Source organism: Pseudochaenichthys georgianus, chromosome 5, assembly GCF_902827115.2.
Source record: "Pseudochaenichthys georgianus chromosome 5, fPseGeo1.2, whole genome shotgun sequence".
In the NCBI taxonomy this organism is placed as follows: domain Eukaryota; kingdom Metazoa; phylum Chordata; class Actinopteri; order Perciformes; family Channichthyidae; genus Pseudochaenichthys; species Pseudochaenichthys georgianus.
The window spans coordinates 11,830,591-11,852,138 of NC_047507.1; the positions used below are offsets into that span (position 1 = coordinate 11,830,591).

At 40.9% G+C, this 21,548-nt stretch overlaps 1 protein-coding gene across 2 annotated transcripts; it reads left to right on the top strand.

Annotated features, from left to right (window-relative positions):
- Nucleotides 1–554: 554 nt before the first annotated feature.
- LOC117446097 (rac GTPase-activating protein 1-like) lies at nt 555–11,985 on the top strand. Of its 2 annotated transcripts, none has more exons than XM_034082098.2 (17): nt 555–713; nt 1,096–1,192; nt 1,686–1,888; nt 2,316–2,470; nt 2,843–2,912; nt 3,023–3,076; nt 3,255–3,332; nt 3,470–3,584; nt 3,673–3,824; nt 6,267–6,431; nt 6,516–6,611; nt 6,788–6,986; nt 7,126–7,231; nt 9,159–9,291; nt 9,719–9,830; nt 9,991–10,099; nt 10,511–11,985. In XM_034082098.2, exons 2-17 carry the CDS (start codon nt 1,111–1,113, stop codon nt 10,584–10,586), a joined length of 1,905 nt encoding a protein of 634 aa, XP_033937989.1. In that variant the 5' UTR covers nt 555–713; nt 1,096–1,110; the 3' UTR covers nt 10,587–11,985. The 2 variants fall into 2 exon arrangements, with proteins under 2 accessions (XP_033937989.1, XP_033937988.1); XM_034082097.2 differs by having other exon boundaries at nt 625–713; nt 1,093–1,192.
- The last annotated feature ends 9,563 nt before the right edge of the window (nt 11,986–21,548 follow it).

The window sequence follows — 21,548 nt, forward strand, 5'->3', positions numbered from 1 at the left end:
TTGGGTGAATGCAAGGTAAGACTCCTGAGGTCGTCTGTCATAAAAATAAATTAGTAACTAAAGGTGCAGCCAACTTCAGTTACTTTGTATACTGCAGGGTAGATGTTAAATTTGACTGGGTGTAACTTAAGTCTTATTAAATTGTTGATTATATTTGACATCATTTATACAATTTGGCAAGGTAACTAAAGTATTAAATACATGTAGTAAAAGTACACGATTTACCTCTTAATTGAAGTGGGGTAGAAGTAAAAAGTAGCAAAACATTGAAGTACTTAAGTTGAGTACAAGTCCCTCAAAATTGTAACTAAATGCAATACTTGAGTAGATCTACTTTGCATCCCTATGCATAAAACCCACTATTTTATAAGGCTAACATCTAGTGAATAATACCCCTACCCTACATTCCTCAGTCCCACAGGGGATCCTTTGAGTTTGGGAACCAGAGGACGCTGCTGCATTTATGGCCATTACGCCCTGCAGTACCACCTCTAAAACCGTTGGAGGCGATAAAGCTCACCAACCTCCTCCAAGCCAGCGCACGAAGAAGAAAACCGGCGCTGATTTTTGAACTCTTGAAGAATGTTCAAACTTTATCAGACAGGTGTGGCTCTGCTGCTGGAGAGGGAACAAACCATTTAACCTCTGATTTTAACATCGGACGTTTTTACATTACATGTCAGCCACACTCTCATAGAAACACAATCGCACAGGTAAGTGTCTTTTTTGAGTTTTGACCAACGTGACGATAGTTAGCTAAGTCAACACACACTTGTTATGTTAATGTTAGCAGCCCGATAGCTTACTTACTGTTCATCCGCAGTAATGTTAACGTTTATCTAGCGAAGTGCATAGTTGTTTTGAATACAGTGCCGGTTATGTTATAGCGAACGCTTCGACATAAGTAGCTAACAACACAAATGTGTTTTTCTTTAGCACAGGGCTAGAGCTAATGTAGGCGCGTTTCACTTCTCATGTTTGAATGTTAACCTACTGACATGTGTGTAACGTTAAATGGTTGACACAGCAACAACATAAATAGGTTAGCATTAACTGGAGTTATCATATACCTGTTTCTCTCTACTCCCTAAGTAGCAGCAGAGAGACACGATGGAGTCTGTGGTGAACCTGAACAACCAGTTCCAGAGCCTCCGAGCCCAGGTGGAGGGCATGCAGGAGGGCATTGAACCACGTAAGTTATTTCCACACTTTGTTTTGGTATTTGCCACCTCTGAAGAATGCTGTCATTGAAACACAATGGAGCCTAGTAAGGCTGGTCCGCTATAGCATGGTGCTAACTTTAGAAGGCTAGTATTGGGTGCAGTTGCAGTACTGTGTGAAGAGCTTCTGCTTTAGTAAATACAAGCGGCCAGACCCACTACTACAGAGAGCTGTGGATACTGATGGTGCCTGACACAAAAGGGGGTTGAAATGGGTGTTGTCATCATTTCCATTTCAATAGTCCATATAATGCCACTCATTTCCATTTTAAATAACATAAAAGAAATGTCACTTTACAGCAGAGCCCACTGTCTTTTGGTGCTCTGCTTCGAGGTCATTTGCATATTTCCCACTGCAAACTAAATAGTTTTTTAGAGAGCTTGAACACATAACCGCAACAGAGGGAAAAAGTATATTGTGCATGACAGCAATACCACAATGTCCTTTTCTGTTGTGTTATTCAGAGTTCCTCCAGATGGCATCAAACTTTGAGGAGTGCCGGAAGAAGTGGCAGCGGTCAGGCGACGAGCTGGTTTCCACTAAGGAGGTGCTTGCTAAAACAGAGACTGAAAGGGGAGCCCTGGAGGTCAAACTGAAGCATGCCCGCAACCAAGTGGATGTGGAGATCCGCCGGCGGCAGAAAGCTGAGGCAATCTACGAGAAGCTGGTTTGTGCAACTACAATACTTATAAGTCATACAGTGTTTCCCCTACCATTGTCTTGGAGGGGCGCTGCGCCCTGCCAACGGAGCCCCACGCCCCCCCTGAAATTGAAGGTGTTTATAAAAAATAAATATAATTTAAAAAAATATATATATATATCCCAATGTAGGACCCCCCCAAAGCAGTAAACCTAGGTAGGGGAAACACTGTCATATATAAGTAATTGCTTATTGGAGAAATGGGTAATTAGAAAAGTGAAAATCTTTAATCTTTTCTTCAGATAATGCCATCGGTGACTACGCTATGTAAAGCTCACCTTGCTGGTCACTGCATGAATATTTTTTACTACTGGTTGTTTGTTGGAATAATGAACCTTTTTCTCTACATTCATTGGTTTCTTTTTAATTTCCTGTTTGTTTGTGGGTGTAACAGGAACGTCAGCTACAGCTGATCCGAGAGCTGCTGATATCAGAAAACAACGGTAACAGTGTCCACCTGAGTGAGGAGCAGCGCTCCGCCCTGGCCTTCCTCAGTTCCCACTCCCAGGCAGCACAGGCTGCTAAAGCCAACCTCAACTCCAGTCGAAGGTCAGTCCCTCCTCCTCTGGTTCTAAAACAGCCAGAGGAGCACCATTAACAGTGCACTGTACTGACTCTCTCCATTTTCAAATCACGTCTCAAAACATATCTCTTCACACTGGCATATCCACCCTGATCACATCACAGGTCCTCTATCTTTCTGTTTTTATTGATTTTTATTGATTGATCCCTTATTATTATTATTATTATCCTCAGACAGTACTCATAGACAATATTAATGATTTTGTGTGTTCATCTAACCTCAGTGCCTCATCCTTTCTTGAACTTTTACTTAAATTAAGTGTTCTGTACTCCTGGACTTTTTTTTGTTCGTCAATAAAATCTCTTAAGAATAATTTCTGACTTGAATCTATTTTACAGGTTAACTACCATTGATGAATCAGCTTCTTTGCTGTCAGACATCAGCTACGACCAAACAGACGACTCTCTGGTACATTCACCCACTTTCTTGGATTGTTGACTTTAAGGATCAGTTAGTAAGACAACATTGTCGATTAAGTTATTTAACCAGCATGTTCTATGTCTCCTCTTTGCCTCTAGGACTGGGATTCCTCTGTGATGAAGACTGTGAGACTGAGGAAGCGCCAGAAACGAGTGAGTCATTTCCTTAACAGCCTCCTGCATGCATTAACGATGAAGTCATCTTGACAAAACCTTTTGAAAACATGTTTCTACACATCAGCACAGCATTTTATTGCTGTATAATTCTTATTTTCATCAGCCAATACATAAAAAGGTGTTTATAAATGTTTATCTACATTTTAATCCACAGCGTTCCTCCAGAAAACTCTTAGAGGTTCCTCCACAGGCACTGAAGAAACCTCGCTCCTCTGGACGCACACCAGAAAGGGTACTGCTGACCCCTGCAGCTGAATGCACCATACACAAATAGCTTTTATTCTAAACAAACTCTTCCAATTTCCACCAGTTTGGTTTGACAGAGCATTAAACATATTTTATTTGTTTGTTTATTTTTTTATAATTCAGATGAATGAGTCTATAATTGCCAAAACCACCATCACTGTGCCGGTAAATGGCGGTGCTGTAGAAGCGGTCTCTACCATTGAAACCGTGCCGTACTGGACACGCGGCAGTAAGAGCGGTAAGAATATTTAAGATATTTTTATTGACTTTATGGGACCTTTACAATACCTTTTGGAGACTTTACTAACATGAGATGTCGCCTACAGTTGCTCCAGCATGGGGAGACACAACCACTACTGACCAATCGGAGACGGCCAGTGAGGCTCCCAGCACAGCAGTCTCAGATTACACCGCCAAGCACCGAACCCCCAGAACTAACAACAGAGGAGGAAAGAAGCACCAGTTAATCGGAAAAACAGTAAGCCTGTATACTTTTTGTGTCTTTATTAACAATAGCGTTAATTTTGTCAGCTATTTTTCAATTTAGTCTTAGTCCTGTGTCAAATGTCCTTGTTAATTTTAGTCATATTTAGTCACCTTCATCCTGTTTTTATTTGGTCTAGTTTTAGTCGACTAAAAGTCTGAGCATTTTAGTCTTATTTTAGTCAAATAAAACTAACTATTTTAGTCTACTTTTTGTTAATGAAAACTGTTGACATTTTTGTATTTTTTTAGTCATCATATTATATTCAACATTTCAAACTAGTCTAGCCAAAACCAATAATTTGTCATTTCTGTCAAACTTATTTAATAACAAGATTATATCTTATCCTTATTTGTTGAAAAAAAGGACAAGATATAATCTTGTTATTAAATAAGTTTTAGCAAATTATTGGTTTGGTTAATTTGATGAAAACCACAGGTCGAATGATTAAGAATGCAGCTTTGCAGACTGCAGAGAGTATCTGGTCAGGTTTGTGGTGTTTTTCCAGTGTTACGGCCACACTGCTTCCCTTCTGATAAAGCACTGCATTTGCTTTTTTTTCTCCTCATTGTAGCGAAAATGGGCCAAAATATCGCCTCGTTTCTTTCTCCCAAGCAGTGGTGGCATTAGACTTTTTCAGGACAGGGATCGTAAATGTAAATTACAAATCCATTATTACCCGACGGGTCTGTACACAACTCGTCACTCACTCGCGCTGACGGGGACGGGGGGGATATTCGGTTAACGCGACCACTGTTCCCAAGCCCTGTTGTTGCCATTTTCCTTTCTGTTAAATAAGGTTAGTTAGATCTGAGTCTTCCTGACAGTTCAGTGTTCCGCTGGCCCGGTGTAATTCAGACACACAACTGCTGCCCAGCCGCAGCACCGGAAATGGAACTGCTGGGAAAAAAAACTGACTATCAGAGATGTAATGTTATCTTTGATAATATTTTGTTACGGCCCGACTCAATGGCTGCAACAAAGATGGGAGACCAGACCAGTAAAGTGTAACAAAAAGCATATTTATTTACAATACCACAAAAACCAAAGGTCTTCAAAGAAACCTAAACGTGGAAGTCAGTTATCAGCAGTGTTGGGACTAACGCGTTACAAAGTAACGCGTTACTGTAACGCCGTTATTTTTGGCAGTAACTAGTACTCTAACGCATTACTTTTTAAATTCAGTAACTCAGTTACCGTTACTACATGGTGCGTTACTGCGTTACAAGACTATCATGGCGGCGGTGGAGCTCAAGTCTAGTTTCTCCACTTGGAGATATTCTCACTATTTCACTTTTGTCGAGCAGAAAGAAAAGAAAGTTTCTGTTAAATGTAAGTTGTGTCCTGGCGGGTCAAAGAGCCTATCTACTGCCCAAACCAGCAATTCAAATATCTTAAAACATCTGCAAAAACAAAATGCTGGGACGAAGCTTGTAACTAAGACCGGCACAGACCCAGACTCATCCAACGCCACTCCACCTCCACCTAAGCAACAGCGGCTGGATTTTAACCAAGGGACTGCTAGCCAGGGAAAAGTCGATAAAGCCATTGCACGGTATGTTGTAGAACACATGCAGGCTATTGCTACAGTAAAGTCACCCGCTTTCAGGGAGCTAGTTAGCATGACACCATGTCCGGGCGGCACACCGGCATATGGGACGGAAAACTTTTTCCAACTACATGGAGAAAGAATATACAAAAATGGAAAGCCAGCTAATATCGATGCAATCCAGATTGCATATAATGTATGTCAAGTTGATCAACAGATTGTATTATTCTTTTTTTTTTTTTTTTTTAAAGTAACGCATTACTTTTTGGTGTAAGTAATCAGTAAAATAACTGAGTTACTTTTGAAATGAAGTAACTAGTAATGGTAACTAGTTACTGGTTTTCAGTAACTAGCACAACACTGGTTATCAGTAATGATTGTGTGTATGGGTGTGTGTGAAAATGTGCAGAAACAAAGACGCTGCCGTGTCCAACAGAAGAGTGAGAGTATGGGTTGGTGTTTGCCTTTTATGTAGACGGCCCAGGTGTGGCTCATCAGGTTGATCACCTGAAACACAAACAAGAGCCAGCCAGCAGAACACAAAGACAGAGACCTCTAGTGGAGTGGAGGGGGTTGTAACACTCTTGGAAAAGTTTTATTTAGTAAACTACATTTGCGTCTCGTCAATTTTCAGTAGGCTGCATTTTCGTCTCGTCAACGATATTGCATGTTGATATCGTTACAGTTATTGTTTACTGACGTCGGTGCCGTCTCGTCATCGTCTCGACTTATTCATTGAAAAAAAAAGGTAAAACTATGACGAACATATTTCGTCATAGTTTTAGTCAACGAAATTAACACAAATTAACAGTACAAGCTTCTTTACCTTGTTTAAGTATCACTACTTGACGTGTATATACTCATCTTTGTCACTTTCCCTCACTAAGGTGATCAAGTCTGAGGTGTGCGTACCATGTGGGAGAAAAACAAAGTTTGGGAAGATGTACCTGCGCTGCCAGGATTGTCGGCTTGTGACCCACCCAGAGTGTCGCGACAGTTGCCCCCTGCCCTGTAGCCCCACAGCGGTCAGCAATCAGATCAAGAACTCAGAGGTACATTAAACGCATGTTACACTATTTTTTTTCCTATTGTCTAATGCATTATATTTAGATACATCGTATGTACTCTGTGTGCAGAGCACCCTGGCTGACTTTGCTCCAGCCAGCTCCCCGAAGATCCCAGCGTTGGTTATCTACTGCATTAAGGAGATAGAACACAGAGGCCTACACGAGGTGAGACAGACAATATTAAAGTCCTTGTTTACTTGTCACCTCTGTGTTATACTTTGATCCTTTTCCCCTTGTGCGATTACAATTTCTCTCTTAATTAGTAATCTCATTCAGCAGTACGGTATCACAGAAAGCCGGATAATGGGAGCTTGTTTCTTTTATCTCTTCCTTTGCCCCAGGTTGGCCTCTACAGAATCTCCGGCCAAGAGCGCCATGTGAAAGAGCTGAAGGAGAAGCTGATTAGAGGAAAGACTCTGCCTCCGCTTCACAAAGTGGAAGACATTAATGTCATCACAGGTGTCCTCAAAGACTTCCTTAGAAACCTCCCAGAGCCACTGCTCACCTTCCACCTCAACAAAGTCTTCATGGAAGCAGCCGGTGAGTTTCAGAGGCTTGTAGAAAGAAGACAGCTGTATGCCAGTGCTCTTGATTGGTCTGAATTGATACACAATTGTATGCCTTTTTAAATAAATGTTTCAATATTGATACTAAATGACTGGTGTTATTGATTTTGTAGAAATCCAGGATGATGGCAACAGTCTCGCCATGCTGTTCCAGGCCATCGGTGAGCTGCCACAGCCCAACCGAGACACTCTGGCCTGCCTGATGATCCATCTGCAGAAGTAATTTTCTCTACATTTTAGAAATGCTTAACTGGGATGAGACGCATACGAAATGCAAACGAACCGAATACGATATCAAAAAAGTATTCCGTTCAGCTGGAGACGCTGTAGTACATATGGGCCTGTAAGTGTCGCTGAACTTTCGTGTCAAAATACACCAAAAGCAGCGAAGAAGACCCCCGAGCATGGTTGCCATGGTTGCCCTTCTGTTTATGCCCCTTGGTGGATTTAGCAACATGTAGTTCATGTAGTTCTCCATGTCCACTTGTTGCTGATGGTTGTGGTAGAGGAGCTGTAGATTTTGCGCTAACATCTGTAGCATGGTCAGTAGCAGTAGCAGTAGCTACTGACCATGCTACAGCAGTGAGCAGCAGAGGTGGGGCTATGGCTTCATCGTTATCAGGAGATTATTGTATAGGGTGTACACACGGAGCCGTTTGGCCCCCCAGAGCGTCCGTTTGCAGATCTATCCACTAGGGCTGTCCCGAATACCATTTTTCGGGCTCCGGATATTCACTCATTACCAAATGAGTATGCGGGAGTTCCCCTCGATTCCATTGGCTCTGATGGTTAGAAAGAGATGTCAATCATCAAAATCGACCAAGGGGGGCCAGAGATATGGAAAATCCACCCAAATGACCCCAGAAGTGGGTTTCTTTTGCTAAATCTCTCTAAAAAGGCATCAATCTTGATACAGGGTACTTATCATATGTTGTAGTTTGGATTCCTAAAGCTTTTAGTCTACCATCCCATCATTCAAGGGTGGTTTTCACTACAAGTAATATTATTTTTTTTGGACGGATACAATAATTTACATTTTTTTACTGTGTTCAATCTGAATTTACTTTAAAATAAAAACATCTATATTGATTCTGACACTTCTACATACAACCTACAGATGTAACCTTGCTTTGAGGAAAAAAGATTATAAATGTAACTCTTTTTAGAAGCGAAGATATGGTCATTTGTTCTGGGAATGTCATTTTCGAGCCTGAGACCTGAAAAACAGGCTCGGGGCTTAACAGGTTAATGTAATTTGGCTTGGCTTCCTATTTATGGACATGCTTTTATTTAGAAGGAGAGTTAGCGCAGTTGACAGGAAGTTGTTGTTGCATTGGAAACAACGTGACGGAGATTAACGGAGAAAAGTAATATCTACATATAAAGACGGAGAAAATAAACGATAACGTGTATGGTTAAGTGTTGTCATCCCCGAAGAGGCACAAGCTCTTACGTTGATATTGGAGATTTCAATAAATTCACGGGGAACGAATATCCGAATAACGAAATTGAAACCCGAATAGTACTCCAACGAACGAATATTCGGGTACAGCCCTACTATCCACCTTGGGACCCGTTATCGTTTGCGGGGTCTGTTTCCGTTACGGCCTCGTCTGAACGATCGGGCTATACGAAAGAGGAAAGTATCGGATACAACCGTTTGCGTTCTCGTGTAAACGGCACCTTATAGTGTCTCAGGATTAAAAATGACCACAGTAGGTTGATCATAGTGAGTTGCCATTACAGGGATAATCTTGTTCTTTTTTCACAAGTGGCTTCAAAATGTTGTCCAGCTTGTTGTGGTGAAAAATGGGCCCCGTTTTATTATTTATTCAGGGGGATCATATGATTTCTTTATTTAGTTTTTACTAAAAAAAAGGATGTTCACCAAACAACATTGTGGGGCAATACAAAATATATGTTCTTTAACTAAATGTAAGGTAAAATAATCTCAGTGATTCCAAGAGTTTAAAGCATATCTGGATGATTAACGATGTTGTTTTTTCGTCAAAGATTATGGTTCCATAGAATGTTCTTATTGTCTCTTGCAAAGTCTTACCTCTGTAACCTCCTACATCTCTGCAGTACAGGTCATCTTTCATTTCAGTTAGGACTGACATTTCCCTTCACCCTTTTTTCGCCCAAGGGTCTCCCAGTGTGTGGATACTAAGATGGATGTGAACAACCTGGCCAGAGTGTTCGGCCCGACTCTTGTGGGTCATGCTGTTCCTGAACCAGAACCAATGACCATCCTGCATGACACAAGCAGACAACCAAGGGTAAAGTGAACGAGAGTAAAGAATAACTGCTCTGACTAAATTACATGGGGGGCCTGTGGCGCAGTGGGCTAGTGCGTTGGTGTTCGGATCAGGTTCAAACCCCACTGCAGTCAGCATGTCGTTGTGTCCAAGACACTTCACCCCAAAATGCTCCTGTGGGGATTGCCCACAGTATTGAGTATGTAAGTCGCTTTGGATAAAAGCGTCTAACAAGTAACATGTAACATATAATAATAATAATAATAATAATAATAATCATAATGAGACATTCACAGTCCACTGTTTATACAGCAGCACAATGGAGAAATATATGGATTTTTGTGTGCTTTTGTTCACTTCAAGATCAGTGTTATTATGTAGAAATGTTATTTTATGTGATTTAAGAATGTTTGTGACTACACTTACTGGATATACTTTGTCTTTCTAGGTTATGGAGCGCCTGTTCTCTATTCCAGCTGACTATTGGGGCCAGTTTGCTTATCCTGATTATACTGTCATCGACAGCTCTCACCAAACTGAAACTCCAGACCACCACCAAGGTAAATCATTGTAAAAGTGGATGGAAATAAGGCATTGTGTTCTATTTAATTTAAACGTTTTATATGGTACACATGATACGACATTAAAGAGTATAACACTTTATTTGAGCAGTTGTACTCATCATCTTTGGATGACAAATGATCTTCAATGTTTCTGCAGTGAGCATATTGGGACCATTGACCACTCCAGAGCACCAGATGATGGCCAAAACCCCCTCCTCCAGCTCGCTGTCCCAGCGCATGAAGCAGACCCTCTCCAGCACCACCATGTAAGCTCACTCTTTCTCTCTCACTCAGGTCTGTTAATGGATATCAGAGACAAAGTAGGGCTAACTTATAAATAAAATGATCATGTAATATTGGTATTAACTTTATATAAAAAGAGTTTAAAAACCGAGATCATGTTCACAATATTCCAAACAAAATTATTAATAATCATTTAGCATTCTGCTTTAAATTAATGAATGCATGTACGGGACAAAATGTCATATACATTTCATAATCCAAGGTATTGTGTTAACAGTTTGACACAGAGGTTTTAAAGATCTGGTTAAATTATTTACAGTCAGATTAAGCTCCAGTTTTAGACTGAACCTCAAAACATTTGTCTTCACATTGTGATTGTTAAAATGACTTTCACTAAGCTTGACATTTTAACCCTTGTCCCCCTCATCTTTCAGATTTGGGAGCAAAAGCAAAGCGTCAGCTGCCTGTCATCGCCAGGGCAACTTCTTCGCCTCTCCACAGCTGAAGTAATGCAAAAGGAGAAAAAAAACACCACCCATATTGTACTTCTGGGATACCTACTGCAATAACTGAATATAGCCAATGTTCACATAATCATGTGGGAAAACTACTGTGTAATTTTTAGCATGTAACTTTTTTATAACAGACTTTCTAACCAGATTTCTTCTTTGAAAAGATTCCCGCACAACTATGTTTTTATATCTTTGATTACTAATGATTTATTTTGTATACCAACACTGTGGGACATCTATATGATTGTATGAGGTTTGAAGGCTTTGACCAAGCGACCGTTATCAACAATTCACGGATTGTGCTTTGTGTTCAACTCTTGGGTTTGATTCCCAAAGCTATGCATTCACTTGTGTGCGGTCATCTTTGAACCTGTGGTTGTAACCGCAGTGACGGGACGGGGACGGGGACGGGGGGCTCGAGCAAACGTGAAGCAAACAGTGGCATTGGACAAAGAGGAAAGAAATGTTGTTATTATTGGCCAGTGTCTCTTTGTGTATTGGTTGTCATTGTCCTGGAACTGATATCCTTTTTTTGTTTTCTTGATTTTAACATTTTGTTTTATATTTATGTGATTCTGTCCTATGAAGTATAACAAACATGGCAATTTATATACTTTACTGCAATGTTAACACTGATACAGAATGGGAGTATTGTAGCATTTTGCACAGTCTGTGTAACAATCCGAGTAAATGTGTTTTCTACCTGGAAACACACGCCACAAGAGGCTGCTGTTGCACCACTTTTGATAGGCAAGCCCTAACCAATGATCTACTGTATATTATGCACAAAAAAGTCGGAGTTACTGACACTCATTACAATCAGCAGATAATTGGAAAACTGTAAATGATTCCTGTGTCCTAGAACAGTTGAGTCAACATTTTTCTCTCTCACAAACAGAGGTCTGAGATTACATCTGTGTGGTCATCACAAACTAAAATCTGATGCTTCTTAAATGTTTTAATGTAAAAACTAATTTGCATGCGCTATCAGTATTTTAATCACTGTAGTTTTCTTACAGGAAGTGACACTTCCTCTGACTTTTTCCTAGCGTGCTGCTCTCACGGTCACGCTTCTTACAAGCTCCAGATTTCAGCGTGATGATGACATCCTTAAGTATGAGTTATTTAGAAGAGAAATATTTATGTTGATGAAACCAGATTCATAGGATTCATTCATTAAAACCAAATATAATCATGATTTGCCTAACAATGAAGACGTTTGTGGTTGTACTCCAGTAATACTGCATGTGTTATACACTCTTGTACACTTTGATTCCATTATATTTTAACTAATTCAGTAACTGTCACCAAAGATTTTCTGCAATGAATGTTAAACATGTCTTAGCTCAAATAAGATTACACAAGTTCACAGCTGAGCTAAAAATAAAACATCAAACAACTGGTCCTTTTGTCTTGGCGTGTGTTCTTCATACATGTGCTCCAATGAACTCTGCTTAAATGAGGCCCTAGAGCAGGGATGGGCAACTTTGATGGTGGTGGGGGCCACATCATTGATGTACTGGCCACCAGGGGGCCGCAGATTCACTTGGAACACACACACACACAAATTCCACGTGTTGTATGTAATTATTGTGTGTATTGTAGCGCCAGGAAAAGGGAGTCGGAGGCGGTGTATTCAGAACCAATCTTTATTATCCATTAATTATAGAGAGGTCCACACATCGTCTGCTCTGCTTAACGAGCTAGCAGGAATGGGGGCTAACTCTCCAGGTGTTCCCACTAAAGGGTCCGTGTGGCAACACAATAAGAGAGGTGAATTATGTCCAACAACGTGTCACCACAGTATTGAGATTAACCAAAGATGACATAAACATGAAGTCAGACATTAGTTGTCTAACTTGAATTTAAAACACTTGTAGCCAGTCTCTGCATCCCCCTTATTCCACAATAAGGGGAATGTCAACACGCCCGCACTCTGCTGTTCCTCAGCGCCACTCCCCCGGTATCAGTACTACAAGTTAAAAAAAATATATATATATATATTTTTTTATTAATTACGTTGTTTATAAATTAATCTGAGGGCCGCAAAAAGAGGAGGTGGGGGCCGCCTGCCCGCGGGCCGCCATTTGCCCATCCCTGCCCTAGAGCATGTGAGGCATAGGCTACATGTAGGCTTTGTTTTGCAATTAAATGAAAAAAACACCTGAATATGGATTGGTGTTAACTGTGAGCAGTGGCGGCGCCAGGGTATTGCTGGGGTAGGCTACAGCCATACCAAGAAATGGCTGAGCCCCACCATGAAAAATTATGTTAAAGTAAGCAAAATAAAGTCCGCCAACTCGCGCGGAGTAAATTGCACAGACAGCAGTTAGTAAGATTGATTTCAGCAGCCACTTGTCTGGAAATACCGAAGACCAGAAACGGGTTTGAAAACTTTTGTCACGTAGTGATCGTCTTCTCAATAGAACATCTTTGTCTTCTGGCATGAATCACGATAACGGCGTGGTGTTGTTGCAGGAAGTCCCGACGGAGATTACTTTTGCTGTAGTACATCTCTATATACATCGATACAACATTATGTGTTGATAGAAATCAACACGTAATGAAATAAGACCCCACGGTTTGATGATTGATAGGTGTGTGGGCTGTCATTCATTTTAACACACAGAACAATGGGGGCTATCCACCCTTATCCACAATATAAAGTAATTCACACAGCCTCTTCCCTCTTCTCTCTGTGAGGAGCAGCAGGTTCAGCTTTCAGAACAAAGTAACAAAAAAATAAAATGGCATTCATTTTTTTAAATATGTCGTGTCGTAATAGATAAAAAATTGTTCTTCTCAAGAGAGTACCAGAATGTGTATTTTATGTTAGTATTTCAAAAAAATCTCCTGGGGGACAATCCCCCCAGACCCCCCTGCAGCAGGGTCGGCGTCATGGGGGGTTATTCGCGGGCCATGCCCCCCCAAATGAGTCACTGTGCCCCTCCAACGCAGCAAGCCTTGCCACTTTGCCGGGTTGTTTTTTTTAATCATATAAGTGAAAACGTTTCCGGGTCATTCCAGAATTATATAAACATAGAACATGTAAAAAAATCTAATAATCCATGCCCAAAATGCTAAAACATGCACTTGTTGTGTTAAACATACTTGTATTGAGACAAAATGTATATAAAGTTGTTGAAAAAGTGGTTTAAAAATATTATTTAAATTATCAAATAGCTCTCGAACATCCCCTAAAATGGCATTTTTCTCTTGTCCCCGCTTCTTGGTGACCAACTTGCATGTCAAATATAACATTTAAAATAGGGATTTTATTTACTTTTGTTGGTATTATTCTATTGATATATGTCTCTTGTAATGGTAAAAATCAATTTGTTAAATCATAAACATATTTTAGATAACAGTAATTTTGCACAGAAAGTGTGTCCCTCAACATGCGTTCAACCCTGTTACCCAAACCTTTTTAGATTGGCACAGGAAGTGAAAAAAGTCAGATGACACAGTGGAAGTGACATCAGCCATGTGATACTACCATGGGTAGACCAAGGCTGAAGTCGAATAGTCCATTTAGCTTAGGAACCTTCCTAAAGGAGTGAAATGACCCGGAAGTCCCTCAGTGGCAGCCATGATAAGTGCCGTTCGAATTCTCTAGAATGATGAGAATGATAGGAAAGGAGGTTTCAAACTTCCTTTATAACCTCCTTTAGCTTAGGAACCACTGGACCTCCCTAACCGACAGGAGAAGCGAAAATGCTGCCCCACAATGCCTTGCAGCCGCAGCATTTGCCGTCACTCAACAGTCGGCCGTTCACGGAAACAACCGATTATGACCGAGAAATTATATCATGAAAGTTACGGTGCTTATTAAGCATTTTAAAACATAGGTGGTAAGTTGCCAAAGTGCTTTGTTTTGAACGTTCATCAGTATTATAATCAAAAAGAGAAATATGAACGTTAGTTTTCACTGAAATTATCAAATAAAGTCAACATTTCAGTCTTTACTGAGCTGTGTGGGGTTTGTTCAACTTTTAAAAGATGTTTGAATAGTGATATACACAGTGATAGATGTTAAGGACTAACGTTTATAATAAATACATCTGTATTGATTTTAAGATCTTTAGTTCATACAATCATACGTAGGCCTATTGGGATCATTTGTATTAATGTGGACCGGAGGGAGAGGGGGACGAGCATAAGTTTCACTTTCCTTTTGTATTTCAATTCCAACTTTGGTCCTGAAGAATGTTTCTCTGTTGTCCACGTTCATAAAGCAAAGCAGCAGCATCAGAGCACGGTGCAGAGTCTCTAGATGAGTTCACAGTAGTCCCTCGTTCTTATTAAACATCCATGTTGTAGTCCGCTGTATAGAAAACTGTGGTTTCCATGGTTTCCCCACAGCAGCAGAAGCACACAATGACGTCCGCTGGCGCATCATAAACACGTCGGATAGTGAAAGTGCATTCGGATTCTCTAAAGTACCGCAGTCTCTTCTCCTAAGTCCTTTTGAATTCTCCTATCCACTATCCCTTAACCCCGTGACGTTTCACTCAGAGGTCAAGGAATAGACGATAGGGTTAGAACTTAGGAGCTGATTTTTAAACTATCCGACTGCAGCCCAAAACTAAGTCCTCTCTTTTATTTTTCATATTTTTACAATCTTTTCAGTCTTAAAAGAGTGTGGCACTCTGACCCACTCAACCCTGTTACTGATATTATCAGAATAAAGCATATTCATTTAAAAGTTATCTTTATTGCATTAGATATCCAAGTTTGTCCTTGCCTTGAAAGTACCATTACATGCTATATCTAGCAATAATTCCTGAGGTTAAAGCTCAAATTAGCATTGATTTTCAACCCTGTTACTATAATTAGAGTAACAGGGGTAATTCTTCATTGGAAAATATTAATTTGATGCCTAGCTGGGCAAATCACTTTTTTTGATGGTTTATTATCTGTTTTTCCTAAATACATTTTTCAAAAATGTTGGTGTCTAAATTGTCCTCCAATTCTGGAATGACCCTTCCACTAAAGGTTTTTTGTGTGAAATACATCAGAAATAAATAATACAAATATGAAACACAGCCTGAGGTGTGCTCACTGCTGCTCTCTGATTGGTGTGTTGCTTGACCAATGACCCCCGACCTTTGTTTTGTTATCATTACGTGGCTGTGTGTTTAGATGAAAGCCCAGTGGCGATCTGTTCATCTGTTACACTGATTATACAGTAAAGCCATCGAAAATAATATGATATACAGTACAGTACAAGTAGCCTACTTCTGAGTCTCTGTGTTTCATTCATGAGTGCGCGAGTAGTAACGTGGAATGTTGTTGTTAGCATCTGGTTAGCTAGCTATGCTAACATTAACATTGTTAATACAGCGAAAATCAAAGCTGATCTCTTGGTTTGATATGTTTTCTCCCCCAGACAACATGGACATAAGAACACTTCAAAGAAGAGGAAAGTAAGTCCTCAGCTGGTAGCAGTTAATCAGTTAACAGTGATGGCAGCGGCGGCAAAAGCGTCTCACTTCTGGAGAGGAGTTTCGTCTTTATGTCATGATAGAGAGATACAAATACTGAATAGTTTAGATGAGAAAAGGCATCGAAATGCTAGGTTACGAGTATTTATCATGTAAACAGGGAACATGAATAACCCGATCTCTATGTGCTCATGTACACACCATGATGTCCATGTAGAGATGCAGTCAGTGTGTTTTACTGGAGCCTCAGTTCGATAAGAGATTATTTTCTGAGTTCTTTAATTTAGGTACACTCTCTCAAAATGGTAATGTGCATTATGTTTTAATTATACTTCTTATCATTCAGAAGCTTTTTCTGTGTTTATGTTTTACTGAGTGCTTATAGGCAATTTCCATCCCAGTATTCAGTTAACTTTTCTGTGCACATTACACAGACGAGCTAATATTCTACCTACTGCTTGGGACTTTGAGTCTTCAAAATGTCCTATATCACAGACTGGGACTTACTTTAGAGTCAGTTGTATTTACATTCAGTATGACTTGTTATGGTTCAATGTGAAAGAGTATACTGCTCAATAAATAATGATCACTTCACCACCTCTCTTGACATCTAGGCGCTTGAGAGTGAGTCAGAGGCAGAACACAGGGACAGTGGAGAGAGGTCCATTGCTGAGGTGAGTGATGAAAGGGAAATGACAGTTTAGAGTAAATTGTGATGTGGACTCTCATCCCAGAATGTTAAGGAAATCAGTGGGGATATTGAACAGGAAACATTTCAGTCAAGGGGCATCATATGACCAATATAGATAGAAGAGCAACATTTATTTGAACATTTAAGTCAATGATACCATTCCTACAGTAGGTGAACTTAACATCTGTATGGAGTCAGATCAGTCTCAATATTAATAAATGCTCACAGAAGGATTCACAAATGTATTTTGCGATTTATAAATGACTCCACAACAATATCTCTCAATGCACTCACAAATATTTATTGTTGTATATAAATGCACAAAAAATGGGCATTTAAACTGCTTTATATTAATTCAAAGACGGCTCTGAATTAATAATCAAATATGTTTCCTTTCTTTACTACTGGATGAAATTACAAAATGTACCCATCATTTTCCTCATGCTAGTATAGCCACATAAAAGTATCAAACCAAATGCACCAGAATACAGGAAATCTGGTGGTGGGGGACCCCCCCCCCATTAAAAATGTCCCCCCCCCCACATTCAGGATGCTTCCTACGCCCATGGTGCCCCCCCTTGATAAATTATTGCCCCCCCCCCATTTGATTTGTTCTAGAGCCGAGGGGTTGGGTTTTCAGCATGTTAACTCTTTCACCTGTGGGGAAATTGCAGGATTGGCTCCAGGTCGCCCTTTTTATTTACTACAAGACAAATGTGCCTTTTTATTTCATACAGTTCAATTTGGATTGAGACAGGGAAATAATCTAAACCTCACGCGTGGCGTTTCACTGTCAAGGGGAGCGTGTATGTAATTACATTGCAAATACTGACTTGAGCCCCACCACTGTATGGGTTAGCCCAGAGGTGCCCAACCAGGGGAGATTCCCTGTCGATCGCGAGATGTGTCTAAAAATAGAACAACAATATTCTGTTTTATCGTTAATGTCCTATAACATGATCTTCCTGTGCCAGAATAATGTACTTGAACGCATCAACGCTTTGTGATTGGCCGGCGTGACCCCATGTGTCTGGGCGTGGCTGTTGGGCAGTGGGCACTATTTCGCTGATGTTGTCCGTGTCAACAGGAGTGACAGTCCGCACACACACAAGACCGCAATTATGGCAGAAGCAAAAAAGCCCAAAATATATAATTTTCACTCCGAGTGAGAGGATGATTATTTTTGTATCTATTCCAATTCAAAGTCCATCTGTCTCATCTGCAATGCGAGTGTGGCTTTATCGAAGAAGGGTAATTTAGGAGCGGCATTTCAAAACAGTGCACAAACGCTACGAGACGGAATTCCCTCCTAATTCTGCCCTACGCTCCCAAAAGGGGAGGGACCTGAAAGGACAGCTAAATGCACAGCGGTCCATTTTCACCAGGCCCAACAACAAGAGCAAGGCTGCTACCATAGCATCTTATCGTGTCAGTCACGTTCTTATCAAGTCTTTCAAATACGGCGAAGTTGTGAAAGAAGCATTCCTGGACGCTGCCGACGCGCTTTTGGGGGACAGTAAAAATAACAGTAGCATTTCAACAGGTTTTTGATATAATAAAAACTCAAGTTAGATACCGTTATTAATCAGCTGTAAGTTTTAGTTTGTTTGAACTCATTCATTATATTTATTGTACAAAATGGTATAAGAATGCAAACTTAAATTGATTATAGTCTATTATCAATTCAGGTTAAGAAGCTAGTGTTGCTTGCATCCCATTTTAAAGGCATTTCTTTGTATACTCTACTAAAATGCAACAAAAAAAGGGTTTGATTCTATTAATTTTGTCTTTTTTATTGCACTTTGGCAGCAGATTCCTGTGTAGCTTCAGATCTGAGTTGTCTTATTAGTAAGCCTAATTTATACGTTTGTAGCAACACTATTTTTATATTATGGCAAAGGAAGGGTTCAGAGTATTTTCTTTTTTCCCTGTGTCATATGTGGCAGCACTGTTCAATGTTTCTTGAAAACATTACCCACTTTTAGTATGTGACGTGTGAATAAACTCCAACTCCGTATCAACAACACTGTTGTGTATCCATCCATCCATCCATCTTCTCCCGCTTATCCGTGGTCGGGTCGCGGGGGTACTGTTGTGTAACTTCAGTTAAATACTTGTATGTGTGTAGATTAGAAAGAGGTAAGATAAAGGATCTGCAGTATTTTATGAAGTATTAATCGTACAAAGGTCAGTTTTATTCAAGTAGAAGTGTGTATTTACCTGGTAGTAATGGCTACGCTTCTCTATTTGGACTGGTAGATCTCAGCAGACTGGCAACTTTAAAAGTAGCTCTCGGTTCAAAAAAGGTTGGGCACCCCTGGGTTAGCCCTACCATAGATTACCCAACAAAAATACTCTGGAGCTGCCACTGACTGTGAGTATGCTGTTAATGCCAAATGCGTGCAGCCTTAAACCTATGTGTTAACACTCATTTTCCTGGTGGAAATGTAATGTTGGCTTTTTTGATTTAATATCATCTCTGAAGAAGCAAAAGAGCAGCTTCAGTTATTCCAAAGCCGATGTGGCGCTGAATGATAATTCAATTTGGCTCATTGTTCCAATAGTCATTACAGCCATTTCCATAATGTATTGGGCTGAGTGGGCAGGCGATGAGGGCCAACATTATTATGAATTAAAGCAGGGATCATTTATACATCTTATAGTTATTCCATTAACACTTTCTGTTGAGAGTGCTAAACCAGGCTGAACCCATTGACATACATTTTGTATGGCCTCATTCAATACAGTGCTTCAACAACACACAAGTCCCTTTGAGATCTGAGCCCAGCTGTTTGGGGGAGAAACGAAAATATGGTGTGCAGAGTTCATCCAAATGAGTTTGTTATCTCTCCCTTTCTCTTTCACACACACACACACACACACACACACACACACACACACACACACACACACACACACACACACACACACACACACACACACACACACACACACACACACACACACACACACACACACACACACAAAGAGCTATGAATGACTGCAGAGAAGACCCTCGGAATTTGTTATTGAATTTCAAATCAGCATTAATAGTTCATTAGCCTGAAATAAGGTCTCCTGTGTGTCGATCTGTCCTCTCATCGGGGGATTGTGTGTTTATTTATGCTGTACGGTGCAGCATACGCTCGGCGGTTGCAGACATCAAACAGCTGGCTGTGTACAGTGTGTCTCTGTAGCTCCATATCCCAGCATGCCCCTGTGTGCAGTGATAGAGCTCCACTCTGCTGTGGGACCAACGAGGGCCAAATGAGTAACTAGTCCTATTAAGAGCTCTTAAATAAATTAAAATGTAAGCTGGTAAACACACAACAACAACAGCACTATTTAATTCCTCTATTTATAGAGTGACCTGTAGGCAGTGATGCCAAAAGGAACCAGAACCAGAACTATTGCCGTCTCTGCAAGCCAAATACAATCCGTACATTATTCAATTCATAAGGTCCTTTCCCCGCTCAGAGACCCAGGTGGTCGCACGCATCTCTGCTTGTCTAGCTGACATCTCTCAGTGGATGTCTGCTCATCACCTCAAGCTCAACCTTGACAAAACTGAACTGCTTTTCCTTCCGGGAAAAGATTGTCCCACTCTTGACCTGACAATCAACATCGGCACCTCTGTTGTTTCCCCGACCCAGACTGCAAGGAATCTGGGTGTGATCCTAGATAACAAACTGTCCTTCACTGCAAACATCGCTGCTACAACCCGCTGCTGCAGATACACGTTTTACAACATCAGGAGGATACGTCCCCAGCTGACCCAGAAAGCGACGCAGCTTCTGGTCCAGGCTCTCGTCATCTCACGCCTAAACTACTGCAACTCCCTCCTGGCTGGTCTACCTGCATGTGCCATCCGACCTCTGCAGCTCATCCAGAATGCAGCGGCTCGTCTGGTCTTCAACCTTCTTAAATGTTCCCACACCACGCCGCTCCTCCGCTCCCTCCACTGGCTTCCGGTAACTGCTAGAATCCACTTCAAGACACTGGTACTTGCGTACCATGCTGCGAATGGATCTGGCCCTTCCTACATCCAGGACATGGTTAAACCGTACACCCCAGCGCGTGCACTACGCTCTGCATCAGCCAAACGACTCGCTGCACCCTCGCTGCGAGGGGGACCCAGGTTCCCATCGGCAAAAACACGTGGGTTTGCTATCCTGGCTCCAAAATGGTGGAATGAGCTCCCCATTGACATCAGGACAGCAGAAAGCTTACACACCTTCCGGCGCAGACTGAAAACTCATCTCTTTCGACTCCACTTCGAGCGATAGAATTACTAACTAAGAACTGCTAACAGAGCACTTATATACTAATAAAGGACTGGCTTATCTATAGCCAGTTGAGTAGCACTTAAAATGCTTGGCTCTATGAAACCTGATGTACTTATATGATTCTGTTTTCTTCAAGGTTGTGTCTTCCTGGTCGAATGTACTTATTGTAAGTCGCTTTGGATAAAAGCTTCAGCTAAATGCAATGTAATGTAATGTAAGGTAGTGTAGTTATTGACTGATTGAAAATACAGTATGTGTCAAGCCCTTGCTGTGTAGCATGTAGTGGGCGTCTGCAGCTCCGCCTGCTCCAGGTCAATAATGTCGGCACCTCAAAGATCAAAGATGTCAACTCAATAACTGCCAGTCAAAATCCACCCGTCTAATCAATACGTTTGTTAGGGGGAAAAAAGCCATGTTAACCGGTAGACCAATGTTTCTTTCATGTCTTGTATATAACCTTTCCTGTATATGTATTTTGCTACAAGAAACAGTGTTTTACACATTCTGTTACTTGCTGGGGTCATGTCTATGTTCCTACT

Excerpts from the sequence above, each read along its gene's own strand:
- LOC117446097 (XM_034082098.2), top strand. The coding sequence starts at position 1,111 with ATGGAGTCTGTGGTGAACCTGAACAACCAGTTCCAGAGCCTCCGAGCC. Across the intron at positions 1,193-1,685 it reads GCAGGAGGGCATTGAACCAC|AGTTCCTCCAGATGGCATCA; the intron begins GTAAGTTATTTC and ends TGTGTTATTCAG. Across the intron at positions 3,585-3,672 it reads GACACGCGGCAGTAAGAGCG|TTGCTCCAGCATGGGGAGAC; the intron begins GTAAGAATATTT and ends TGTCGCCTACAG.